The sequence below is a fragment of the Sander lucioperca genome, chromosome 7 (genome assembly GCF_008315115.2).
Source record: "Sander lucioperca isolate FBNREF2018 chromosome 7, SLUC_FBN_1.2, whole genome shotgun sequence".
In the NCBI taxonomy this organism is placed as follows: domain Eukaryota; kingdom Metazoa; phylum Chordata; class Actinopteri; order Perciformes; family Percidae; genus Sander; species Sander lucioperca.
Genome location: NC_050179.1, coordinates 41,716,723 through 41,742,804, shown reverse-complemented (window position 1 = coordinate 41,742,804; position 26,082 = coordinate 41,716,723). Strand labels below are relative to the sequence as shown.

Genomic DNA, 26,082 nt, shown 5'->3' with positions numbered 1-26,082 from the left:
ACAGGTGAACGAGGCCTCTCCACTTCGCCGTTTAAACAAAGTGGAATAAACGTATACAAGTCCAAATCTACACAAAACCCGCAATCAATTAGTAAGCTGACATCACATTTATATACATGGCATTTAGGAAACCTTTATTGCAAGGTTGGCACGGCAAGATGTCCAGACTAGTGCAACAGTAACTTTTGTTTTTTTGCGTCCTGCTGCTCCCATCGTCAGCCAGGTAATATTTTTTTTTTACTAAAACAGTATATGAACTCTGTATTACCTATCACCATTTAGTTGTTTTGTGTTATTTAAGATATTTATAAAATATCTGGTCATGCCAGATGTAATTATTCCACTCATTTTTTAAACAATGCAATTACCTGTTTGAGCCACCAGGGGGGCAGTGCTCCTCCTGCCCCCCCAGCAAACTCCGCGTATGCGGTCAGAACCATCTGCTAGGGGGCCAAGACTGAGAGCTACATGGATAAATATGCACCAAACAAGCCACTTTGAAATTTTGCTCTTTTCATGAATAAAAAAAGTTGGGTGACCCCCCCCACCCAGACTAAAAAATGTTGGATGACCCTCCCCTCAGCATAAAATAAAAAGACCTGACCCTCCCCTATTTTCCTCCGGTGGTCCATTCCATAAATACCGAACTGTCCCTAACACTTAGAAAATAAATGGTATTACATCAGTGAGTTCAAACTGCTTATTGTGTGTAATTTGGACTGACACAGAGATGCATGTTGTTCTGTAACTGGTGTGGCGCTGCCACTATTCTCTTGATTTCCACTTCGACATTAGACATTTTTTTTTTTAGTGAAAGATGTTACATTTAGCATATATCACCACAAGTAACAAGGTAACTGTCGCAAAGTGTTGTGCTAATGCTGGGAACAGGCACATTGTATCTTTATAGTTGTATCCATATGATGTGACAGACTTAGGTTAATATTTCACCAGGTCCGAGGGCTAGAGGGATGTGTTAAATAGACCCCAGAAAGTTATCCCACAACTGATTTTGATACTGTATGGATGGTAGCTACAGGACATGCTTTGAATTCATAAGATTTAACAATACAGTGTTAGGGACAGATCAGATGGCCAGAGACTTGAGACTTGACATGGACTCGTGGCAAAAGACTTGAGACTCGACTTGGACTTCCAAAAAATGACTTGTGAACATCTTTGCTTTTTAGCAATGCAAGACAATCGCTTATGAACACAATTTAAAGAATATGGTGTGTATTAGACTGGATATACAGGTATTATTTACCTTGTGGTATGATTCTATGTAGTTAGCAGTGATGACAGGAGTGGCAGTTACACCAATGTCCACACTGATGTCTCCATTACTGAGGAACTGCTCTGTAAGCACACAAACACTAATATTTAGATACATTCCAGATAAAAAACACTTATACATATCAGATTAATTTACTTATTTTATGGATTTGCACAAATTGTCAAATATATGGACACAGATAACCAATGTGCTTTAAAGATATGACTGGAGTCACTTGCTCTGTCTCTCTATTCTACACACACACACACACACACACACACACACACACACACACACACACACACACACACGCACACACCTGCTGTGTCTTGTATGAAGTCAGCCAGTATATTTGCCACCTTGTTGATCTCCTTACAAATCTGCATTTGAGAGAAGACATAAGTCTTTTTCCATAGACTAACATGATGAAAGACATTTCATTTTTTTGAGCGTCACAACCCCCTCGAAATGACTTGTTTCTCTTTCAGAATTTGATCCTTCCAGTCTGATAACATTTGGAAAGTCTAGAAGAGCTGCACAATTAAATCATTTAATCCCCAATAATACAGAGTATTTCCAGTAAGTTAGAACGACATCTGACTCTTCTGTTGTGTGCTACATGTGACTATGTCGGGACCTAATGTCAGTACCTGTGAAAACGGCTCAACAGTATTACCTTTACTTTGACTAAGCAGACATGAACATGCTAACTATCAGTTTGTTGTGATTAAGTCAACATGTACTCGTATTGCCAGGCAAAGAAAAAGAGATGAATGAAAGGTTAGTTCTGTTTCTGTTGCCCTCACCTGTCCCTTTATGACCAGTTTGACAGTAAAGGTGATGAAGTCAGTGAAGAGCTTCTTTAGCCAGTTTGGTCTGACCAACAACAGCAAACATACAGCATAGTCAGACACTGGTTATGTAATGCAGATGCTTCTTTCTGTCCTGCTGTTGACAGCCCATCAGGCTTCAGTGTTGTAACTTACTCTTTGTCGCCTTGCAGATGCAGACGGAGCTTGTGAAAATTAAGATAACAGTCTGATGTGTCTGCTGCTATCTTCCCTTCTCCACAGTCTGGCAGAGGAGACAGAGAGAAATAACATAACTTTTCTTAATGCATTTTCTATCAAGGCTCAATCCCTGCGTACACATACAACATAAAGTACTTACAAAGTCTGGGGTTGATCCCAAGATCAATCTGAGATTCAATTTCAAAGTCAGTTGATTGTGCAACGCTGACACTATGAAAAATGAATACAAATGGCAAATAAATACAAATCAATTTACTCAATTTACTTTTAAAAGGAAGTGATGTCACCATGGCTGAAACAGCAACCTACAGAAACTCAAGCTTAATCAAAAGGAAATCCACTGAGATAAGTTACAGTGTGGCTCTTCTGTTTGACTGACATGTAATCTGTAGGATATGCAATGCCTGAACACAACAACAATCAGCTCTCACCACTTTTAAGTCACAATTGCAGGATGATTAAACACTAAAGCACAATGCAACAGTAGCACAAATAGAAAACAATCAAAGCTGGAAAACCAGCTAAATAATGTCAGTTACACAGCAGTGTAGCAGTAGTCTGACAGGGTATCAAAGGTCATGGTTGGCGTCATGAAGTAACCCCCACAACCCCTTTAGGGACACCTCAAGGCAGGGTCAGCAAAAAACCTCTGGACTCACAATAAAAAAATAACAAATGAAAGCTTCCAGCACCTCCCCAGAAGACGGGGCACTGGAGATGATGTATAGCAAATTTTGGATCACTTCCACTATGTGGCGTTAGACAACATTCACTAAACATGCATTACAATGAGGGACAATAAAGATCCAAACTTAACAGAATTTGATCCATTTGGTCCAATTACATTTGGAAAGTCTAGAAGAGCCACACGTATAAATCATGTAATTCCCATTCAAGCTAGCAGAGCGCTAAACCGAAAGTAGCCGGTTCTGGTTCTGCCAGCTACAGTCTCTAGTGCGCCTGCTCTATTGGCTGCACAGTGCGGAAGCAGTGCCTATCATTCAGGTAATTTTTGGCTCCATGATGGCTTCATGCGCCACTGAGCAACTCTCATAAGAATAAATGGGGCTGTCTCATTCAAGTCTTATCTATAAACACTCTGCCACAGTTTATGTAGTCTCGCATTGCCAGACCTATCTCCACAGCGCTGCGGAGTAAGGTCTGGCTCCTCCATATATACTCTCCTGGATAGGAGAAAAAAACGGCCTGGGTTGTTTGCATTTCTTTAAACCAATCACAATCTTCTTGGGCAGCTCCGGTCACAGCAACGGTGTACCTGCAAATTGGTCTTGGGAGGAATTTGTTTTGGTGGAACATTTTCACCCCGCAAATGAAAACACCACATAAATTACTAAATGAAGCTAACTGTTTACACAATACAGTAATGTGAGCTATTTGAATTAGCTGGATACATTGTTAAACGTCAATTGCTCTTACCAGTGTATTACCTTGTGTATTTTGTCCATAGCAAAACCCTGTCAATCGGTCCCATAACATCCCAATTAGAGAAACATATTTTTTTGTAAATCTTTACAATCATACCCGGAAAGAACCAAGCAGGCCTGACTTGTTGCATGATCCAAATTTTCTTTAAAACTTGCCATTTTCAGCAAATAGCTTGCTAGCTTGATTTGCTTGTTTGTTGATATTTCCTGAAAACCAATGGAGTTTTGCAAGGCGAGGGACACCCAGCGGAAGATCCGGCAACGAGGGATGTTCCGGCGATTATGTGGTATATGAATTGTTGTTGATCCAGATTACAGTTTATTTGGTGTAAAATAGTATATCTTATTTTTTGATTATTTTGTTTTTCTCTGACAAAGGAGAAATAAGCGCAGAAATAAGCCCAGAGTATATTTTGTTGCTGATCACATACACTTTGACTCACAGCCAGCTGCCGTATCCATACTGGATGTTCCCTCTGAAGACTGCGGACACATTGCTTATTTCCAAAGCAATTCCTTCACCTGGACGTAGTTGAAATGCGCTCCGACCAATCGACAGGTTGTGAATCTCCAAACTGGGTGGGTCAATGGAGAAATATTACATTATTTTATGACATTTTGTGTGTGAGTCTGTGTATGGTTGTGTGTGTCCACTTACTTGTCCAGGCCATACATGACTCTGCCTATAAACCTCAGGGATTTCTCTCCCTTCATACTGGGGTATCTGGCATGTTGAAACGCTGCCTCAATCACTTTAGTGGTTTTCTCATTCACTGCCAGTAGCACACAAACCCAGACATATGGTCAAAGACATGCACAGATACATGGCAGACAGATGGGAAATCACACACCTAAGCAACTGGGTATTCATCATTACTTCCATATACATATAAGAAGCTAAAATTAAATAAGTAACCTGCAGGGTTTGTACTTCCTCATTATACAATATGTATTAGTACATCACAATAATAAACACAGTAACTTTGGCATAAAATAATACTGAAATTGTTACCGTTTATAATTTTCTATTTTTAATTTTATTTAGAAAATTGAACTGATAAGCATTACAAAGATCCATGAGCCACTGTTCTTAACATATAGAATTTAGCTTATCGTAGTAAACTGGATTAAATAAATTAATAAATAAGGTCTCTATTGGATTACCGTGTTGCAAAACGGCATGCAATGAAGGAAAAAACTATGCTGTGTGGCAGAAACAAATGCTGTATTTCTGTTACTGAGTATAATTCTGTGACAGGTATAGTCGTTTATCCTGTCAAATCAAGGAGGACACAGAGGATTAAAAAAACATGGAGCCATACTGAGAAAAACAAAGACAATTTTGTGGAGCTGATAGACTTAATTAGCATTGTGTCAACTCATTTGGCAATGGCTTGAATGTAACAGATGTTAATATGAAATAGTTGCGCAATATAGCTTTAAATCAAATTGAAGCCCCGTTTACACAAAGGGAAGACGCAGATATTTTCCTGCGGTTTGGCCTCTCATTTACACGAAAACCCTGTTTTTATCACAGAAAACGATTATTTCTAAAAACTCTGGCCAAAGTGGAGATTTTGGAAAACTTTGTTTGCACGTTTGCATGTAAACTGAGACAAACGGAGGTTTAGGCAGCCGAGAAAGAGGAAATGAGTCGTTGCTGTTGTTGCTATTTTCGGGATTCTGATTGGCTAACGTGGGCTTGAGCTTCTCGTTACACTGCCACCTACAGGTGTGGCATGCTCTTGACAGCATTTACAGTATATATACACGGGTACATGTAAACGAACACTTTTCTGAAAACATAGAGGTTCTAAATGTCCGTTTATGAAAATAGCCGACCACGTGTAAACGTAGTCTGATTAAATAGTTGAATGAAGCAAGTCTTTGGAGGTAAATAGCAAAACAGGGTCACAATCCCACTCACATACAAGAGCTGCAGGGTAGGTGAGGCGACATACAGCTCCGGTGAATCTGTAGGCTGAAGTAGGGTCCTGCAGGCAGGCGTGGGATGCCCCAAACACAGATAGGAACAGCAGTAGGATCAGTAGCGGTGAGAAAACATCTTGAGGCATTTTGGACTTACTGATACTTCACCTCTGTGAGTTGGTTGACGTTTTTACCCTGTGGACTGGTTGCAGTTTATGTTTGTAAGTGTAATATTTCTTATTGAGGTTTCCCTTTTAGACTCCAAATCCCATGTACTGTAGCTGCTCTGCTCCTATGCATTTGTAATTATAATTTTCGAAATTTCAGCCAGCGTTTTTGGACTTTCCGTGGTTACTAATCTTGTTCTCTCCACTGTCAGGGAGGACTCTATGTACTGCAACTATCTAGGGAAACCCTGTCCTTTGTCCAATCAGAGATTGACAACTTGTGTGACTTTTGTGACAATTGGTAGACAAACACTGACTCAGATTTTAGGTCCACTTAATGTGAACTGGTCAAAGTACAACCTTTTCTATGATGCAAGTGCTACAAAACCTTAGGTAGATACACAAACAAGCTTTTAACTATTCATTAATCAATCATCATCACTGAGTACAGACATTTGATGTTAAAACAGGGACATATCCAGGGTTTTCAATGTGTGGATTGCTTTAAGGAAACTAGCACAGTATATTAATAAAAGCAAGTGGAGGACAGGAATATACAACAGCACTGAACAGATGCTGCATGTAGAAACGTTTCACGTCAGTTGGTAGATTTCTAGCACTCCAGGCTGTTGGATTTATGAAAATGTAGGGCAAGGGTTATCACTACCTGCAATAATGCCTTTAAAATTACCAGAAATACTGTGGCCGGGTTGGCTCAGTGGGTAGAGCAGGCGCACATGTATTGAGAGGTTTATGCCATGACACAAAGGTCCAGGGTTCGAATCCGATCTGTGACGATTTCCTGCATGTCTTCCCCTTTCTCAACTAGCTGTCCTGTCAAACATTAAAGGTGGAAAAGCCCAAAAAATAATCTTTAAAAAAAAATCCTCACAGTATAAACTTATCCTATATGCTAGCGATTTAAGTTCAAGCAGTTTAATGTAATTGTGTAGCACAATGAGATTACTTTGTGACAGCCCAGGGTTGCGCTAAAAGTGATAAAATACATGTACGATAGTACTGGAACAATTTAAATAAATATTAATAAATCTAATATTACATTAAATGTAAGTTAATCTAGAATTACATATACTATATATAATAACATAAGATAATATCAATTAAAATAAGCTGAAAATATAAGTAAAAGTTAAGATATAAAATATATAAATAAAAGCTAACATTAAATAAATAGGCATGTTTGAGTGATGAATAGAAATCTGTTCTCTCTATAACACTTCTAACCTACTCCGCTTCCACTGTGATGGCTCTTTCGCAATTATCTATGGTTGTAAGCAAGTTAGTTATTTCATCCCTCTGTAAGCAAAAATTGGAAACATTGAAGAAAATACATTACAATGCTTAAACATTGACACAAATGTCTATATATTTTATGAAAACACTTCCGAAGGAAAACTCCAAACATCTTAAAATGATGTACAAAGATCCTTGGAATTAACACAGCTACCTCAATAAATCAACATAACAGTAAACAAAAATATGATAAAATAGAATAAATGGAAGGCACTGAATCACTAAGCTTTATTGCATACTAAAAAATGTTTTAAAACCTTTAATGAATTCATCAATGAACATAATATCCCAAAAAGTAAATAATCAAAATAAATTACAGCATTCTATTAAATCGAATATTCCCATGGACAAACTGGACATTGACACAGACACATACTTTGCGAAAACATACTTTTTAACCACAACTTGTTCAATAAACACAGTATATAGTTAAACATGTTTTACAGTATTAAATGAAAGCACCAACACCAATTTAAGACTTGTGCAATGGAATGGATCAGGGACCTCCACAGATAAGAGGATGATAGTTCTTAGAATAAGATATGAAAAAACTCAACGAAACAATCTTCCTTTTTATGGTCACAAAGACGGTAATCATGAAAAACTGGATTGCTTCAAATACACCAACTCAGAAGCAATGGATCACTGAAGCAATAGAAATTATTAAAGTTCTTCTCTAGACAAAGTATGTAAAAATAATCTATGATTAATATTTTCTTAAACATGATTTCCCCACATAAAAAGTAAAAAAAAAAAAAACTCTGATAAGGAGCTGGTTGCACTACTCTTTCTCCCTCATTGAGAAATTTTGGATCTTGGCCTTGCCCCGCCCATCACTTCTGCTTGCTAGGTTGACCGGTAAAATAGCAGTGCACATCAAGATAGGTTGATGGTAAAAGAGCAGCACACACAAAGATGGAGGTGAGGAGCTCTGCGGCCAGCTCGAGACTTGCAGTTTCAGGGTCTAGTATATTTTCTCTTAGAGGAAACTATCGTGATCTGCAGGGAGTTTCGGCATCTGATCTATTTTCCTTTTGAGGAAACATCAGTCACAGCCTCAGTCAGACCCATGCATCTCATAGCCCTTAAATTGCAACCTTGAGTCCTCCACTTGCCTCCCTTCCTCGCGTCTTAGTCCCTCACAGCAAGGAGGCACGGGAGAGACGCAAGGAAATCATGGGAGGAGAGAGGCAACGAGCAAATGTGTTTTTAGAGGGATGAGAAGTCCTTTCCTCGGAAGCGTCACATGAATTTGTCAGCCGTATGGGTGGAGTTAGCAACTCCTTCAGCTGCACAGCTTCCGGGAAGGCTGCACTTGTGTATCCTCGCCTATAGCTCCTCGATGATCAGAAATAAGAGCTTTGAGACGGCCTTGACCAAGGAGGGACGGAACAACTTCTGGTTCAGCCGAGGACCGAGAAGTTGAGGAGCTATCAAATAAGGGCCATGAAGATGCAGCCCCAGACTTGCATACTCTAATTATATGGAAAGCCCAAGCTGCAAGTTGACGGGATTGGTTACTTTGGTATGAAACCCTGGCTGTCTGAATCTGGTCATTGGTAAACTGCAGTTCCACCGTGGAAATGCTTAGCCGTGGCTTGACTGCTTATTTCCCTCATGATATGTCTTATGGCATTTAGAAACACATGGCTAAAAACTTGATTTTCATTCAAGGAGGTCTTTGGAAAAGGTAGCTTTCAGATAGCAAAATAATAAGACAGAATACACTGAAACATGGATGCCAGTGGAAAAGTAACTAATGTCACTATAAAAATGCAGACGGAAGATGAGTATAAAAAGAGGGGAAACAGAAAAAGATAAAAGGCATGAAGGGGAATTTTTCCTCTTTCTGATGCAAACTAATAATTATTGTCTTCTTTCTCTGTCAGTGCTGTTCTACAGTATTAACATTGCATGGTACCTGCGCTGTAAGATGAAAATACAGGGACAGTTCAATGAAAGTAACAATGTTTATGACTGATAGTGTTTGAGAGACCCCTTGTCCTGCCAGTTTAAGTTACTTCCCTCAGGCCATAGGTACTCCATGCCCAGATGCAGGTCAAATAGACTCAGAAACTCTTATCCCGACTTCTATTTCCATTTTAAACAATTTGCCAGAACTGTTTTAAATGTATGCATTTTTTTACTATTGTGGTTTAGATACTGTATTTCATGTTTTGCTGTATTGCTGTTTGTCTTGTCTTTATGTGTGTCTGCTGGCTGTACAAATAATTGCCCCTCGGGGACAATAAAGTTACTTTGACCTTGACCTTGAGGTGCATTGGTAAAAGATTTTCAGAATTGTGTATCTTATTTTAGTGTGGGTCAATAAAGAAAAAAGAGTGCTGGCACACAGTGCACAAGATACATGTACAGAAGCTAACTGTAATGTGAACTATTCATTCCCTAATGATGATTCCCTTGAAATCTAACGAGTCTCTTTGTTCTCCTCCAAACCTACCAAATGAATGATTTTGGTTTGGCCTGAACTTAAAATATGTGGGAGGAAAGGGGGGGAATAAAGACAGACTGTAGATAACAACAGAGGGGGTAAATGATCTAGAGGACTTAAAGAGTCTCTGTGCGTGTGCATAAACTCGAGCACCTTCTAGTGTGAGCACTGGTGGACTTACAAACATTGTTTAGTAGTTACAACATGCTATTAGGTTATTGCAGATAAGTAAATACATTTATGTGTATTGACAGGACAGGGTGATCACTTGTCTTATCATTGAGATTGAGATTAAAGTTTTCACTTATCCAGTGAAATAGCTCACAATGCACTGGTTGGATTGGACATGTGTGCCTTATGTTAAAATTATATTTTCTTTTTTTTTTACATACTATATTAATCCCGCGAGGGAAATTACAATTACAAAACCCTAACCCAATCTTCAGCCAGTTCATGCATTTAAATATGGGGTCAACAAACAATGGTTGCACTCTTTACATCAAAATCAATCAACAAATCAACACATTAAGGACCTTTACAGTTAAGAACATTTATTGCATCCATTATTGCAAGTCTCACACACTTCATTCTACAACATCCACCAATAAGCAGTTCTCATTGATGGACAAACAAAAACATAGTATCAGCGATTACGGAATTCAAGGCAATGTGGACAGTTAAAAGTTAAAAGCTGCGATCAAACGCAATATAATATATTCTTGAAATTATACCACATAGTTTGCCACATTGTGGTCAAGTAGGATTTTGCCACTTGAAGGGCAACTTTGTATCTCTGTATCTCCCAGAACTTCTGGGGATATAGATGTTAATTGATTATGTTAATTAATAATTTTTTAAATATAGTATAGTACAACCCAGTCTCACGGCAGTTCATGAAATGGTCACGTAATTTAATCTATTTGATTTGTGTACACAAACACGTTTTTTTCGTGATGGTCAGCATGATTCTCAATGAGAAGATGACGTAGCATTAAGAGCGACTACGGTAGCAAGTAGTATGTAAGCCCGAAAATCTGCATAGGGAGGTTGGTTGGGGTGGTGGATGGGTCAAACAACACAGGACTTTCACCCAGGAGACTGGGGATCGTGTGCCGGGTTAGGGTTAGGGTTAACCCTAAACCCAACTACCGCTTTCTTCTTTTACTAAACCCAACCGTCCCGTTCTTCTTATCCTAAACCCAACCATGCTGTTGTTGTCCCGCGTCCCGTTATTGTTTTCCTAAACCCAACCGTCCCATTCTTCTTTTCCTAAACCCAACCCGTCCCGCTGTATACAGCTATACAGTTGTTGGTATTATAAAAAACGTGCTTACCATCACGAAAAAAAAAACGTGCTGACCATAAACATTTGTGTACACGAATCGAATAGATTAAATTATGTGACCATTTCACAAACGGCCATGAGACTGTGTTGTATAATATAGTGCTTGTCGTTCTTTTGTGATGCGAAAAGATTCTGCAAAGAACGTTTTTCCATGTCTGGCGTTCCGTCAGTGACACAGCCTTTGTCATGCAAATAAAAGTTCTCGTTTCCTGGAACAACCGAAAACTCTTGAAACCCTAAAGTGCCTGGAAATCCCGGGCCGCTTCGAATATTTGGCACGCCTGCCTCAACAGTCGTGTGCTCAAACCCATTGAGCAGAAAGACGAAGAGGAAGAGCCATCCTCTCATTCACCATCGCTTTCATATCCTAGTTGGTAGTTGGGGGAGCTGGCCTGCATCTTGAAGTATCGACCTATTCTGCTTTCCCCTCAACCTTAAAGGTTGCCTTTGTTGGCAGCAGCATCTGGTATGAACCTTTCCATCTTGGACAGCTTGTCCAGAGATTTGATTAGTACAAATTCACTCACCTTAGATTTGACACCTGTAAATGAAACTTTCCCAAGGTTTCTATTTATCACACATCATATACCATATACATATATATATATCATATACTCATCAGTCCATAACAGAGTAGTTTAATGCCTTGTTAACGGGGGTTGTCCATGTGGACATGTGGTGTGAGGACTTTGTCCTGTAGTTGCATTAGATGCGCTTTGAATAGAATATAGATGCATCAACCCATTTCGTCATGTCACCATGGTTTCGGTCAACCTTTAGTAACGTTCATTCCTTCTACCTGACCTATAGGGACATGCAGCTTGTAGTCTATCTCTAATCCTTTGTTCAGCTGACAAGTGATTTTACAGAATATATCACTAACTGCAGGCATAGGCACAATAGTTTATTTTTAATAATGGCATTTAATGATGGCGTTTTACTGCTTCTCTACTCTTGTTCTGTAAGCATACAGTGGATCTATTTAACGAATCAGTTACAGCAGTTATTCTTGAAGCGGACCATTGGGTAGAGATCACATTACTCATTACCCTTCCTTTTCTTACATGTGTAGGATAATGTGCAACCTGGGCTAACACATGAAGAATTTAGGAAATGATTTAAGCATGACTTATTTATTAGCATAGTTTAGCTAATGTTTTGCTTTTTAGAAACATAATCAGTATCCCCTGTGTGCAGCATATGTTACTATAGCTATCTATAAAGACATGAAAATAGCTTTCAATACATTAGATTTAAGAACAGAGCGTTGGATTAAATTGCCAGATAACGTCATGAAACCAAATTCTTGGGTCGCTTATCGAGACTCAGTTTAAATAGTCGCATGCTTGCTCTTGTGCTAAAATACAGGCATGGTAAGTGAAGCAGCTGCATAATAAAAAAAGAACAGCTTGTGCTTTGTCAGACCCAAATCTGTCCCAAAGTACAGTCCCTCTACTTCACTCCCTGCCGGGAAGACAGCGGACACCGGGATATGGCTAACCTGGACCGGTCCCTCTCACGGTCTGTCATTCGTTCTCTCTGCAAAGAAGTCTCCCTACAGTGGGAGCAGAGGGACCGAACAGCCGGCTGCTGGCTCGTTAGCTAGCGTTAGCTTGCTAATTTCAGCCACCCAACATGCCTTCATCATAAACTGGTTTCCGAAAATTAGCCAAACAAAATTTTCACTCATCTGGCAATAGCAATGTGCGATGTGACAAAAAGAGTGTGAATTAAACATTAAGTTGTTACATTTAACTAATTTAGAGGCTGGCCAGCTGGCTCGAAAGCTAAGCTTGATTGCTATTGCTATGCCTAATAGGAATTAGCGTTGCAGAGGGCGCAGGTATGTATAGATCTTTTAAAAGACACATTATTGTTTGAATAAATCTACCTACACAAGGAACGTTTATGTATATCTTGTTGTACGTTTGCCATCTTATGGACATAATATGCAAAAATAGTTATTCCAATCGTTCGAACCTGTGTTTTTTAGAAGGAACATTCAAACGTCATTTTTGACCAGTTTTTTTTTTTTTTAAGATCAATTTTTTTTTGGTTTTTTTCAACAGATGAACACAAATTGAACAAGAACAAAAACTCTCTCCCACCCCCCACCCTCTGCGGTCTCAAGGAAAAAAACAATAATCACACCTTGCCTAGTCACTCTCCTCTATTTCTTGTGGCGCTGAGGTCATTAGGTCTGATATTTGTGCTGCTGTGTTTTTCCATAGGTCGATAGTCGATGATTTGGCTTCGTTAATCCTTGCTGTAGAGAGCTCAAACATAACTATGTCCAATACGCCAACCACTGTTTTATACAAAGCGAATGGGGAGCCAGCGTTGGGCTATCATTTTCTTGGTTGCAGTTGAGCCGGCTAGCCAAATTTTCTTCTGTCTCCCAAGCAGGTGTAATTTAGAGTCGTCATTAAGGAACAAAACAATCTGGTCAGTAGGAATACGACATCTTATCACATCAGATATTATTGATGTTGTTTTATTCCAGAACTCATGCACCTGTTCACATTCCCAGACCATGTGCAGGACAACATATTAAATGCCCGACCAGAGAGGAGAACATTCTGGATCACTGTTACACCACAGTCAGGGATGCTTATCACGCCGTCCCCCGTGCTGCACTGGGACACTCTGACCACGTCATGGTCCACCTGATCCCCACCTACAGGCAGAAACTAAAGCTCTGCAAACCTGTAGCGAGGACATCAAGGAAGTGGACCAGTGAGGCTGTGGAGGATCTCCAGTCGTGTTTGGATTGTACTGACTGGGATGTATTCAGGACTGCTACCAACAGTCTGGATGAGTACACAGAGGCTGTGACGTCATACTTCAGCTTCTGTGAGGACTGCTGTGTTCCATCAAGCACCAGGGTGAGTTTCAACAATGACAAACCCTGGTTCACAGCCAAACTCAGAAGGTTAAGGCTGGCTAAGGAAGACTCGTTCAGGAGTGGGGACAAAGACAGATTTAAAGAGCCAAAGTACAAATTTAGCAAGGCAGTGAAGGAGGCTAAACATCGGTACTCTGAGAAGCTCCAACGCCAGTTCTCAGCTAATGACTCTGCGACTGTCTGGAAAGGACTTAGGCAGATCACCAACTTCAAGCCTAAAACCCCCCACTCCTTCAATGACCAACACCTAGCCAACGACCTGAACGAGTTACTGTCGATTTGAAAGACAAAAGGACAGTCCTGACACCATCCCCCACGACACCTCCCTACAGCTACAGCCACTGTGCATCACCTCCACCTCGCCCACCTCAGCAGGGTCCTGGGCCCCCCCACCAATGCCCTCCTTAAAGGTCCCCTCCACCCCCCCTCCCACCTCAGTGACTACTCTCTCCATTCACGAGAGGGACGTCAACAGTCTCTTTAGGAGACAGAATCCCAGGAAAGCTGCTGGACCGGATGCTGTCTCCCCATCCAGCTTGAAGCACTGCGCTGACCAGCTGTCTCCAGTGTTCACAGACATTTTTAACACTCACTGGAGACATGTCACGTGCCAGCCTGCTTCAAGACCTCAACCATAATCCCTGTCCCCAAGAAGCCAAGGACCACAGGACTTAATGACTTCAGACCCGTCGCCCTGACCTCTGTGGTTATGAAGTCCTTTGAGCGCCTTGTACTTTCACACTTCAAAGCCATCACCGACCCCCTCCTGGACCCCCTGCAGTTTGCCTACAGAGCCAATAGGTCTGTAGATGATGCAGTCAACCTGGCCCTCCACTCCGGCACCTGGACTCCGCAGGAACCTACGCCAGGATCCTGTTTGTGGACTTCAGCTCTGCCTTCAATACCATCATCCCGGCTGTGCTTCAGGAGAAACTCTCCCAGCTTGGTGTGCCTGACTCCACCTGCAGGTGGATCACTGACTTCCTGTCTGACAGGAAGCAGCATGTGAAGCTGGGGAAACACGTCTCCGACTCACAGACCATCAGCACCGGATCCCCCCAGGGCTGCGTTCTTTCTCCTCTGCTCTTCTCCCTGTACACCAACAGCTGCACCTCCGGTCACCAGTCCGTCAAGCTTCTGAAGTTTGCAGATGACACCTCCCTCATCGGACTCATCTCTGATGGAGACGAGTCCGCCTACAGGTGGGAGGCTGACCACCTGGTGACCTGGTGCAGGCAAAACAACCTAGAGCTCAACGCTCTCAAGACAGTGGAGATGGTTGTGGACTTCAGAAAGAACCCAGACCCACCTGCCCCCATCACCCTCTGTGGCTCCACAATCGACACTGTGGAGTCTTTCCGCTTCCTGGGAACTATCATCTCCCAGGACCTCAAGTGGGAGCTGAACATCAGCTCCCTCGTCAAGAAAGCACAACAGAGGATGTACTTCCTGCGGCAGCTGAAGAAATTCAACCTGCCAAAGACAATGATGGTGCACTTCTACACAGCCATCATTGAGTCCATCCTCACATCCTCCATCACCATCTGGTACGCTGCTGCCACTGCCAAGGACAAGGGCAGGCTGCAGCGTGTCATTCGGTCAGCTGAGAAGGTGATTGGCTGCAATCTGCCGCCGCTCCAGGACCTATACGCCACCAGGACTCTGAAGCGTGCTGGAAAGATTGTGGCTGACCCCTCCCACCCCGGACACAAGCTCTTTGAGCCACTCCCCTCTGGCAGGAGGATGAGGTCCATCAGGACCAAAACCTCACGCCACATAAACAGTTTTTTCCCCTCCGCCACTAGCCTTCTAAACAAGGCTCGGAATCCATCCTGTCTCTCTCCACACCCCACCTCTGGCTCCTCATGCCACTGTACCTACTCTGCTGTAGCGTCCCTTTTCACTACTGTTTAACTTATTTTACTATTTATTTAAATTTATTTTATCGTTATTAATACGTACTGTGTGTATATGTTTATACTTGTATTGTTTATATCTTTTTATCCTTCTTATATTTGTATGTGTGACATGCTCCAACAACACCATGACAAATTCCTCGTATGTGCAACGTACTTGGCAATAAAGCCCTTTCTGATTCTGATTCTGGAAAGTTTCAGTTTGCGTGCGCCAGTTTATTCAGGTTGACAGAACGTGCAATAGGGAATGGGAATGACTTTAGAGATGTATCTCTTCTGAGGAGTCCAATATGTCTTATGACATATGTTGAAGTGAATATACTGGTGATTTGGGTTCTTCGAACAGTGGAAAATGTTGCCCCAAACTGTCTCCCAATTAATTATGTTCCCCTCAGGGCTCAGCTCTCGCTCCCATTTCCTTGCTATTGAGTTCTCCTATGGATACTTGCATCAGTTTCGTATAGATCTTGGACACTAATCCTCTCACAGGAAAATCAACAAACCATTTAATGACTGGGTGCGCGTCAAAATTGTTTCCCCATGGCACTCCATAACATTTTAGGGCTGATCTTAAGCGAAGGTACAAGAAGAAGGATGTCCTGGGGACCTCAAAACTAGCTCTCAGGTCTTCAAAACTCAACATACCTTTCTCATTGAATAGTTGGTCTAAAGTATAAATACTGTCGCTCCACTCTTACAAGCAAAGGGTTTGTTACCAGACATTAAGTGTGTATTGTGCCAATTTGGGGTGTTCAAATGCCACTTATTGGTGTAGCATGGTTGCTCCTCCACCTGTTTAAAGTTGGTCAATGTGTTGGTGATAATAAGGCCATAAGCTAGCATACACTTTTTTGTACACACACCAGTGAGGTTTTGCTCTATTTCTCTCCATGGGACTGTAGATAAGGGGTCCATCCACATAAAAAATAAATTCCTAACCCTCTGAGACCACAGACCCCCCTCCCCTATCTGTAAGATATGTGACCACATCAAACGCACCTCGCGCAAAACTCCAGCTCAAAACTGCACCTCCTGTCTTAAGGCCCTGACACACCAACCAGACGGGCCGACCGTCGGCAGAAAAGCCAGTCGGACTGATCAGTCGGGTCCCGAGGTCCAAAAAATGCCTCAGAACACACTGAGGTGACGCCAACTTGAGCGTACGCTCTGCGCGTGCGCGAAACGTAATACGTCTCCATTGCAGCAGGGGCCGCTGCTCTGTATTGTTTCCATTAACAGTCTGATTATTTACCAGAAAATGAAGACCGGCAGCTGATTGGATGAACGCGTCACGTGGTTCTTTTTTCTCCAGAAATTCACAGCCAGACTGCCATGACGGCTTGTTCAGAATACGATCTCATATTGTACTAAAATAGTTCACCAAAACGTGTTTCTGAAAACATTTTAAGCGAGAAATAGGCCATGCAGTTGCTGAATCTGTCTTCATTTCAGATTGACAAAGGTCAGTTTAAAAGATTTTCGTCAGATTTTGAGAGGCTCATCCGCTCCCCATTTCCAGGTGAGTCCCGACTGCCCTGTCCCCGACTGAACATGTCGGGTCGGCCCAAATGAATGTCGACGGCTCCTCGGACGGCCGACGGCACGGAACACACCGAACAGACTCGAGTCACGGACCTCGCCAGACGGCCCGACGCCCGATTATCGGGCTGGTGTGTCTTCTCTATAAAGTCACAGGTTAATTGAAACAGGTCTAGTGAACTCTTATGTTAAACATGAACGATGTCAGAAAAACCTTAGAACTAGGTCTCAACCAGCTATTAAGTTAAATATGCTATGTGAAAATCAATTTCTGAAATAAGCTATGTAACAAACACACCAATCTAGTTGAAGTAACAAACAGACTATAAGCTGAACAGACAACATCCCTCATGTTCTTTCAGTCTGACTAAATGTTAACAAACATAGACTGTAAACTGACCAGCCAGTATTTGTCATGTACTTTCAATCTGGTTAAGTGTTCCTTTAAAGCTTGGCTCCGAAACTTACATACAGTGTCCTCAGCGTTTGTCATGCTCTTTTCAGCCCAGTTAAATGTACACAAAACATAGACTATAAACTGATAAGCCAGCATTCATCATTTCTTACAGTCTGGTTAAATGTTCCTTCAAAGCTTGGCTCCAAAACTTACATACAGAGTCCTCAAGTCAAACTCGGTACAGTAGCCCAGATACCGTTAGTCCACAGCCACTGTGTACGCCAGCCTCGGCCCCAGCACTGAACGCCAGTCCCACCGCCGTCCTCCGTTGTCGGCAACAGGCTGCGGTGCGGGGCGGCTCGTGTGTATGTCGCGCCATCTTCCACATCCAACTCCAGACCCTGAACTTATGGAAAAACATTATCAAGGAATATAAAATGGAAGATCTAATCTCTCTCAAATGGTGTGCATATGATTCCAATTTTATGCCAAATAAAATGAATACTATATTTAAGAACTGAACAGCGAAAGGAATAACAGCCTTATGCATTATAATGAAAGTTTTGAAACGCTCAAAGAGAAATACCTGCTAGAGAAACAAGACTTCTTTAGATAATTACAGACATTATGTCAACAAGAAAGTAAAAAATGTAACAGAGGCAAATGCAAGTGTGATAGAACTGTTTAAAAAGGCATAGGCCTATAGATCGGAAATCAAAAAGGGGACTAATTCAATTCAATTCAATTTTATTTATTATATCAAATCATAACAGGAGTTATCTCGAGACACTTTACAGAAAGAGTAGGTCTAGACCATGCTCTATAGTTTACAAAGCCCCAACAATTCTAGTAATTCCCATAGACTGTATATAAGAATGGACCAACAGATCCCGTTGCTCTGGACGGAGACCAGTGAAGGCCGTTAGAAGCACTTTTCCGGTGAGCGCTGAGCGTTACTGCGCAGCCTCCAACTGAGAGAGACGACGCAAATGTGACGTGAGCAACCTGTCTGAAAGTTGTAAGTCTTCTGGTAGCTGTGCCAAGAGAAATCTCAATCATTCCCAATCTTGCAGAGACGGAGAGCGTAGGTATATGTAAGGAGATAACATAGGCACAGGCTAATTATTGCTAACTAAAATGCTAGTTAACATTAGTAATTACACTTAAACAGCTAATGTGAGACGAAACTGCCTGCGCGCTTCTCCTGTACTATACGGTAATTCCTCTACTATGCGACAGTAAGTCGCGTGGTTATGACACAATCGTTAGCATATTTTTACAAAAACGTCTGCTACGGAGCCATAACGTGAGGTACAAGGTAATGGAGCCTTTTATACATTGTCGTGTTTCTTTAGAAATAAACAATGGACAAATAGAGTCTTTAAACGCTTCAGATGTAAAGTTATTCGCTGTCAAAGTGGCGCCAAAATGAATGGCAGTCAATGGAATGCTAATGGGGGGTGATGGCTTTGTAGCATTAAAATGGCGCCATAGGAGGTTCGCGGTCCGAGGAGAGGCTTACCCCCTTGGTAATTCCCCCAAGAGCAAGCATTTAATGCGACAGTGGCGAGGAAAAACTCCCTTTGGGGGAGGGGCAGATCTACTGGGGGATGTGATGAACAGTGGTAATAATAGTCACAATAAAGATAATGGAACATTTAGAAAGTTAACTAGTCGCAAGTTTGCGGTAAAATGTAGTTGGGTTGTCGAGGTCAAAACACTATATGTAGCAGCTGTGAATCAAATAAACTTATTATAAATAATGTTTTGTATTTTTTAGGGCTGTCAAAATAACGTGTTAATTTCGATTAATTAATCTGAGAAAAAATCACGAGTTAAAAAAAATAACACAGATTAATCCATTCCATATTGACGTTTGACCCGGAGCCGTTCTAGCCACCATTGGACTGTAAAATGAAGGAGGGAGACGAGAATGTGCTGCCTGGATCATTAACTGGAACATTTACTTGTAAAAATCTTCTTCCTGCCAACCCTGGCTGCCGAAATCTGGTGCCACTGATATGTCTGCGCTCTTCTCTCTGATGCTCTCAAGACGATACAGGTAACACAAACACTGCTGCACATGACGCTAGTTAACACTATACTCGACAGCAGCTAACGTTAGCCTACAGCTAGCTAGTTAACACTATACTCGACAGCAGCTAACATTAGCCTACCGCTAGCTAGTAGCTGGATTAAACACGGTTACAATGCTGACAGCTAATGTTAAAATGTGTAAAGTTGGACTGTGTTTTACTGTAGAGGACTGTGACTCAACAGCGGGATGTAACAATCTGCAGATGCCAAGCTGCCGTCGGAAAAAAACAACACAGACGGTGCGTTCAATGAAACTGGTAAACTATTGTAACTGTCCTTTTCCCATCTGGTGGTTGTTTTTGTTGTTCAACAGCAATTTACTAGTGAAATAAGTTTTTTCTTTTTTTTTAAGTCTTTTCTTTTTTTACTTTCTTAAAAAGTATCGGTTCAGGCACCGTTAATTATGTATGCGATTAATTTTGATTAATTAATCACAGAGTATGTAATTAATTAGATTAATTTTTTTAATCGATTGACAGCCCTAGTATTTTTTTTACTCTTTCACTGAATTTTTGCTGCTTCAATCCAGATGAGTATTTAAAAGTATTTTCCGCAACTGAAAAAGGCATGTGTTGAGGATGAAGACCAGCCTGAACCAGAGGTATCAGTCTGAAACAGAGCTGAACAGTCCGACCAGTGTAATTAGTTATGTTATTAATTTGTTTACAATATTTTCAGACTTCAACCAGTGCTGCTCACGCAGAAAGACACACTGGGAGAGAAAGAGATAGATTTGTTAAGCAATGAAGAAAGAGTAGGAGAGGAGGACAGCATCCAACAGCGTGTCCTGAAGTTTGGTTCGCTCTTTTGTTTTTCACGAATATCACATGCAATGCTTCGGAATCGTTCTCTCAGTTTATAAGGAAGTTTTGAAATGACAACTTTGAGGTTTGCAGACATGTCAAGTTCTCTCATGTCCTGCAAATCAGAAAAGGTGTAATCCTGGAGGAAAGACACATTTTCAGTCTTAACAATAGGCCAGTTGAGCACTTTTTCAATATAAGCTGATGTGATCTATGTTTCATTGCCAAAGTGGTCTTGTAGGAGAGCTTTGGCTGCTTCAAAACCCTCTTTCAGGACTCATGTGTAAACAGCTTTGTACAAGGTCCCGTGGGCGCCCTCTAGTGTATCTCTCCAAAAAATACATGCAGTCCCCTTTAGTAGCACTTTTCTCTTCTACACAGTGTTTAAAGGCTTGCATGAAAACTTTGAACTGTAAAGGATCACCTTCAAACACTGGTATCTCTCTTGGTGGTAGTTGACTTGCCCTTTGTTAAAACAAACAATTTTGATATTTCATTTTGTATTGTGGAATTTTGATTAATTGCATGTTCAACATTTTCAAACCTTGCTCTTGTGACGGGTAAGGTTTTATTTTCCACCCTGGACTCTTTGAACATTGAATCCGAAATGACAGTTGTTTCTTTTGTCATTTGTTTCTCACCATAGGATTCCATTCCATCTTGTTTGAGCAATGACTTTGCCTCTTTCTCCAGTGCATGTTTCCGTTTCATAGTTGCTGCGTGCGCCAGAAGCGCGGCTCTCCTGGCTTCGGCTTGTGCCCGTGCAATTTCAATTGAGGATTTGTTTGATCGACTCGAAACTCTTGATCCAACATTTGATACACTGTCCATTGGTTTTATTTCATTGTCATCAATGTCAACATCCTCATTTCCAGCGGCTCCATCATTTGCATTTGTCAAACGTTTTGTCAAATTTTGCTAAAATTCATTGACACTCAAAAGTTTTGCCTTGAACCAAATGTCCTGTTTTTCCTTTTCTTCCACAGGTAACAACTCTAACAGAGCATTTTGTGCATCTTTTGCATCATTGATTAACATTTAATATTTGTTGAAGTTTTGGTTTAATCCCATTTCATAACCAGATTCACACATCAACCCTCTTATTGTCTTTTTTAGGTTGGCAGCTTTATTAAGTGTAGATTTTCTTAGTTTCTCTAAGCCATCTATTTTATAAAGCAATGCCTTTGTTGTGAGTTTTTCTGGTCGCTTTTTGACAGAGGCCACACCCTCATTGTCAGCTTGAGCTTGCGCTTCAAAATCAGCGCCAGGTGCAGCTGCACCCACATCAACCTCATCGTCCTCCAGGTTACCGTTTGTTTAACCACTCGTCTTTCATTCAAACGTTTTACCTTTATCACTTGGCCTTGGTCAAAGAAACTGTCCTCAGCTGTCGATGTTGCGTCGCCGCACCTCAGTGGCGGATCTAGAAAATTTTACATGGGATGGCAAAGGGGTAGCGAGAGATCTTGGCAGGGTGGCAGGGGAAGATGGTGCATGGGAACCCCCATATGTAAACGCACTGCTATGCCCTACTATGCCCTGCAACATCCTGCTACATCCTGAACTGCTACAACTATTATTTCTAGTCATATTTTCATTATCTTTATTGTTACTATAATTGCCACCGTTCATCATACCAACTGCTATAATTATTATGAATCATAATTCTCTATATCTGTATATCTGTATCCATCTCTGTGTCCCAACCGGCAGCGGCAGATGGCTGCCCACCAAGAGCCTGGGTCTGTCTGAGGTTTCTGCCCAAAAGGAAGTTTTTCTTCGCCACTGTTGCACCAAATGCTTGCTCTTAGGGGAATTGTTGGGTCTTTGTAAATTATAGTGTGGTCTAGACCTACTCTATCTGTAAAGTGTCTTGAGAAGAGTGAACTCTCTAGCTGAAAATGAATTAAATGGCTTAATCATATTTACTGATACAGACAAATAGAACAGAAAATAGAACAGAATGTGTCTTATTTTATCAGTAATTATGATCAAACAAAAGGTCAAACAAATGTTATGATAGAGAAACAGTAAAACATCATTGGATAATCTATGTATATATGTAAATCTTTACATATCTAACCCTATAACATATACAACCGAAATGGAAATAGCCAAAAACTGAAAACATGTCATGTCACTGATTGACCCTGTCATCTTCATCTGCCTCCTCCTGATCACTCTCTGCCTCTGTCCCTCTCTCTGAATCTGCAGCCTCCTCTTCATCCCTCACAGTTAATTCTTCCTTTCCCTTTTCTCTTTCACTTATTTCTGCATCTCCTTCTGTGGTCTTCTCTTGCTCTGACCCGCCTGGTCACTCCAGTTTACTGCCTTCTCCTTCTTCATTTCCCTCCTTCTCTTCCTCCTGTGCACCACTCCAAATGTTGTTGGCTCGTAATATCCCCACTTTTACGCCTCACCTATCTCTCCAGCTACTCTGGCCTGCAAAAGTCAAGATGTGAAAAGCTCTGGTCATCCTTGTATTACATTACACTGTAGGGCCCTTTAGCTAATAAGTAGCCTAACAAACATAAAATCAGAAGAGATGTATTACATGCACACAACAGTTATGTTTAGACTAGCCTTCTTAATCCCATTGTATTTGTTGTTTTCCCAGTTTCACAGTAAAGGATGTCACCTGGTTTAATTTGTGCAGCCTTATTGCCGTGATATGTGAGAGGAAGTGGATTTTATAGTACTCCTTAACTAATCACATACAAATGATCGGTCTCAGCAAGCACTGTGTAGTGTGTTGTAACGTAACGCCACCAATACGACGACTCTCTGTAAACGTTATGAATTCAAACATGCCAGTTTGTAATATTTTGTATTATGCTGTTCTTGTCTTTACTAAAATCAAAACTAATCAAAGGGCAGAAAGCTCTTACAAGTCATGAGGGAGCGATGCCTTTAGCCTAGGCCTACATTACATTTATTACAAATTTAACTTTAAAGTAAACGTGTGTTTAAACTTCGCCTGGGGAAACTGACTTCACCTAGCCTGGTTGACACCAGACCCTTCTCAGTTGTAACTGAGAATGTGTCTGGGCAAGGTTCATTCGCAGCTCATTTCCAAAGGGGCGTCATCAGTGGACGCCGCTCAAATGCCTCTGGGCGCAATTGGCTAGCCCTTCAACCAATCAGACCAACGATCCGGGTGACGTAGCAGCGACAGCGGCATCAACGGGTTGCTGTCAAGGGGGTAAGCCTCTCCTCGGATCGCGAACCTCCTATGGCGCCATTTTAATGCTACAAAGCCACCACCTCCCGTTAGCATTCCATTGACTGCCATTCATTTTGGTGCCACTTTGACAGCGAATAACTTTACATCTGAAGTGTTTAAAGACTCTATTTGTCCATTGTTTATTTCTAAAGAAACACGACAATGTATAAAAGGCTCCATTACCTTGTATCTCACGTTATGGCTCCGTAGCAGACGTTTTTGTAAAAATAGGCTAACAATTGTGTCATAACCACGCGACTTACTGTCGCATAGTAGAGGAATTACCGTATAGTACAGGAGAAGCTCACAGGCAGTTTCGTCTCACATTAGCTGTTTAAGTGTAATTACTAATGTTAACTAGCATTTTAGTTAGCAACAATTAGTTATCTCCTTACATATACCTACGCTCTCCGTCTCTGCAAGATTGGGAATGATTGAGATTTCTCTTGGCACAGCTGCTACCAGAAGACTTACAACTTTCAGACACGTTGCTCACGGCACATTTACGTCGTCTCTCTCAGTTGGAGGCTGCGCAGTAACCCTAGCCATCACCAGAAAAGTGCTTCTAATGGCCTTCACTGGTCTCCGTCCAGAGCAACGGGATCTGTTGGTCCATTCTTATATACAGTCTATGGTTGCTTTGCTTCGGTAGCCGCCATGTTGAATGTAAACAAAAAGCTGCTCACCGTCGCTGCGCTATTGTCATCATGTAAAGCCTGCCTCAACGGTTGTTATTGGTGCCTCGATTTGGAAAAATTGGACATGGACTTGAATGGGCTCTTGGCCAGACTGACTTGCAGAGCAAATCTCAAATTTGCCAGAAGTTCGTCAGGGTTTTCCCAGGCTAGACTTCACCTTCAGAGGCTCGGGGGCAGCTCAGTCGCTCCAGTCTTTGCCGGGATGCAGGGCCAACACACAGCAGCAGACTCTGCTGTGTGCGAGCCAGACTGTGCGACCGCCGCTCTGCACGTTTGATGCAGGGACGTAGCTAAGTATTTGAGGGGCAGGGGGCTAAGATTACATCTACAATAATTATGTATTATTAATTAATATAAATTAATTGTTTCAATGTTTTAAGAAGTTTGTGGACATAGTGGCAGTTTGTTTTTACAAGCAGTTTTTTGAACACCAAAGTTAGGGGGGCAGCTGGGTGTGCAAGGCCCTACAGTGAGGGGTCAGCTGCCCCCCCTTGACCCCCTGTAGATCTGCTCCTGCCGCACCTGAGTTTCCAGTCTGCACCGCCGCGCAACCGCGTCTAGCTGCCCACGATCTCCAATGCGTGGTCCACTGCCCGGCACCGATGTCCAACCGCACCGCGTCCAGCCAGCCACACTCTCCAATGCGTTGGCCGCTGCACCAGCGCTTTCGCTGTTTCGCGTCTCTCCGTTTTTGCCAGCACGCTCCGTGGCCGTGATGGACAACGAACACATCGGCCCCCCATCATCCATATAGAAGTCAGTTTTTTTTTTTTTACTTCATGTTGCCGCACATTTGTTCCTTTGTTTGGTCGGTAATTAACGCGGCATCGGTGTAGATGCGTGTTTTTGAACAAACACTTTCCAATCAATAACTTGTTGTCCAAAAGTCCAAACTTAAAGTTGGATATGACAATCCGTTTATTTTAAATAAAAAAATAATCAAACAAAATGATAGTTCTTTTAGTCTTACCACGTTATCATACACTTAACCAAATTTACAATACAATACAATACACCTAACCACGGTCAAAAAACTGTGACCTTGCTGTGCGCAACATAGCTGAACCAATTAGGCCACATTTAAATAAACTTTTTCCACCCCCAGCATCACACGCTGGTTGCCAATGAAATGGCTCCAACAGAGGTCATTATCTTCACTCGATTTTCTGCGTGAAAGTCACCGGACAACACCAGTTTCTAAACATAGCCATACTGAGAAATACAGAGAGAGTTGTGTGGAGCTAATAGTCTTAATTAGCTTTGCATCAACTTATTTGGCAATGGCTTAATTGTAACGGACGTTCATTAATATCAAAAAGTTACACACTAAAGCTTTAAGATTATACATCAATACTATCCCACTAACAGATTTTTGCAAAGATTAAAAAAAAGATGTGGATGCGTTATTCTTCTTGTGATATATAGCTACCCTGAAGACATTTTTCATTTATTTTGGAACTCTTGCTCAAACAATTTGTGAAAAGACATAGGCTATGTGATCACTCAACTCCCTGACCCAAATGTCTCCCTTTGTTTTAAACATAT

The 26,082-nt window shown here is 41.5% G+C and overlaps 1 protein-coding gene and 1 long non-coding RNA gene across 3 annotated transcripts in view; one reads left to right on the top strand and one right to left on the bottom strand.

Moving 5' to 3' along the window:
* The window catches only part of LOC116048675 (cholesteryl ester transfer protein, plasma), a 28,821-nt gene extending 22,753 nt beyond the window's left edge, over positions 1-6,068 (bottom strand). The window contains exons 1-8 of one of the 2 annotated variants that reach the window (XM_031297872.2): positions 5,680-6,068; positions 4,411-4,525; positions 4,196-4,327; positions 2,447-2,517; positions 2,263-2,350; positions 2,083-2,152; positions 1,596-1,656; positions 1,268-1,359 (exon numbers count right to left, since the gene is read on the bottom strand). In XM_031297872.2, coding sequence (XP_031153732.1) covers positions 1,268-1,359; positions 1,596-1,656; positions 2,083-2,152; positions 2,263-2,350; positions 2,447-2,517; positions 4,196-4,327; positions 4,411-4,525; positions 5,680-5,827 — 777 coding nt within the window. In that variant the 5' untranslated portion in view covers positions 5,828-6,068. The remainder of the gene's footprint in view (positions 1-1,267; positions 1,360-1,595; positions 1,657-2,082; positions 2,153-2,262; positions 2,351-2,446; positions 2,518-4,195; positions 4,328-4,410; positions 4,526-5,679) is intronic. The other variant, XM_031297873.2, reaches the window with a different exon arrangement.
* A 4,878-nt stretch (positions 6,069-10,946) lies between these two features.
* LOC116048676 lies at positions 10,947-25,782 on the top strand. Its single transcript, XR_004104716.2, has 3 exons — positions 10,947-11,043; positions 23,816-23,818; positions 25,769-25,782. It is a non-coding gene; the product is annotated as an uncharacterized LOC116048676 (long non-coding RNA).
* Positions 25,783-26,082: the final 300 nt, after the last annotated feature.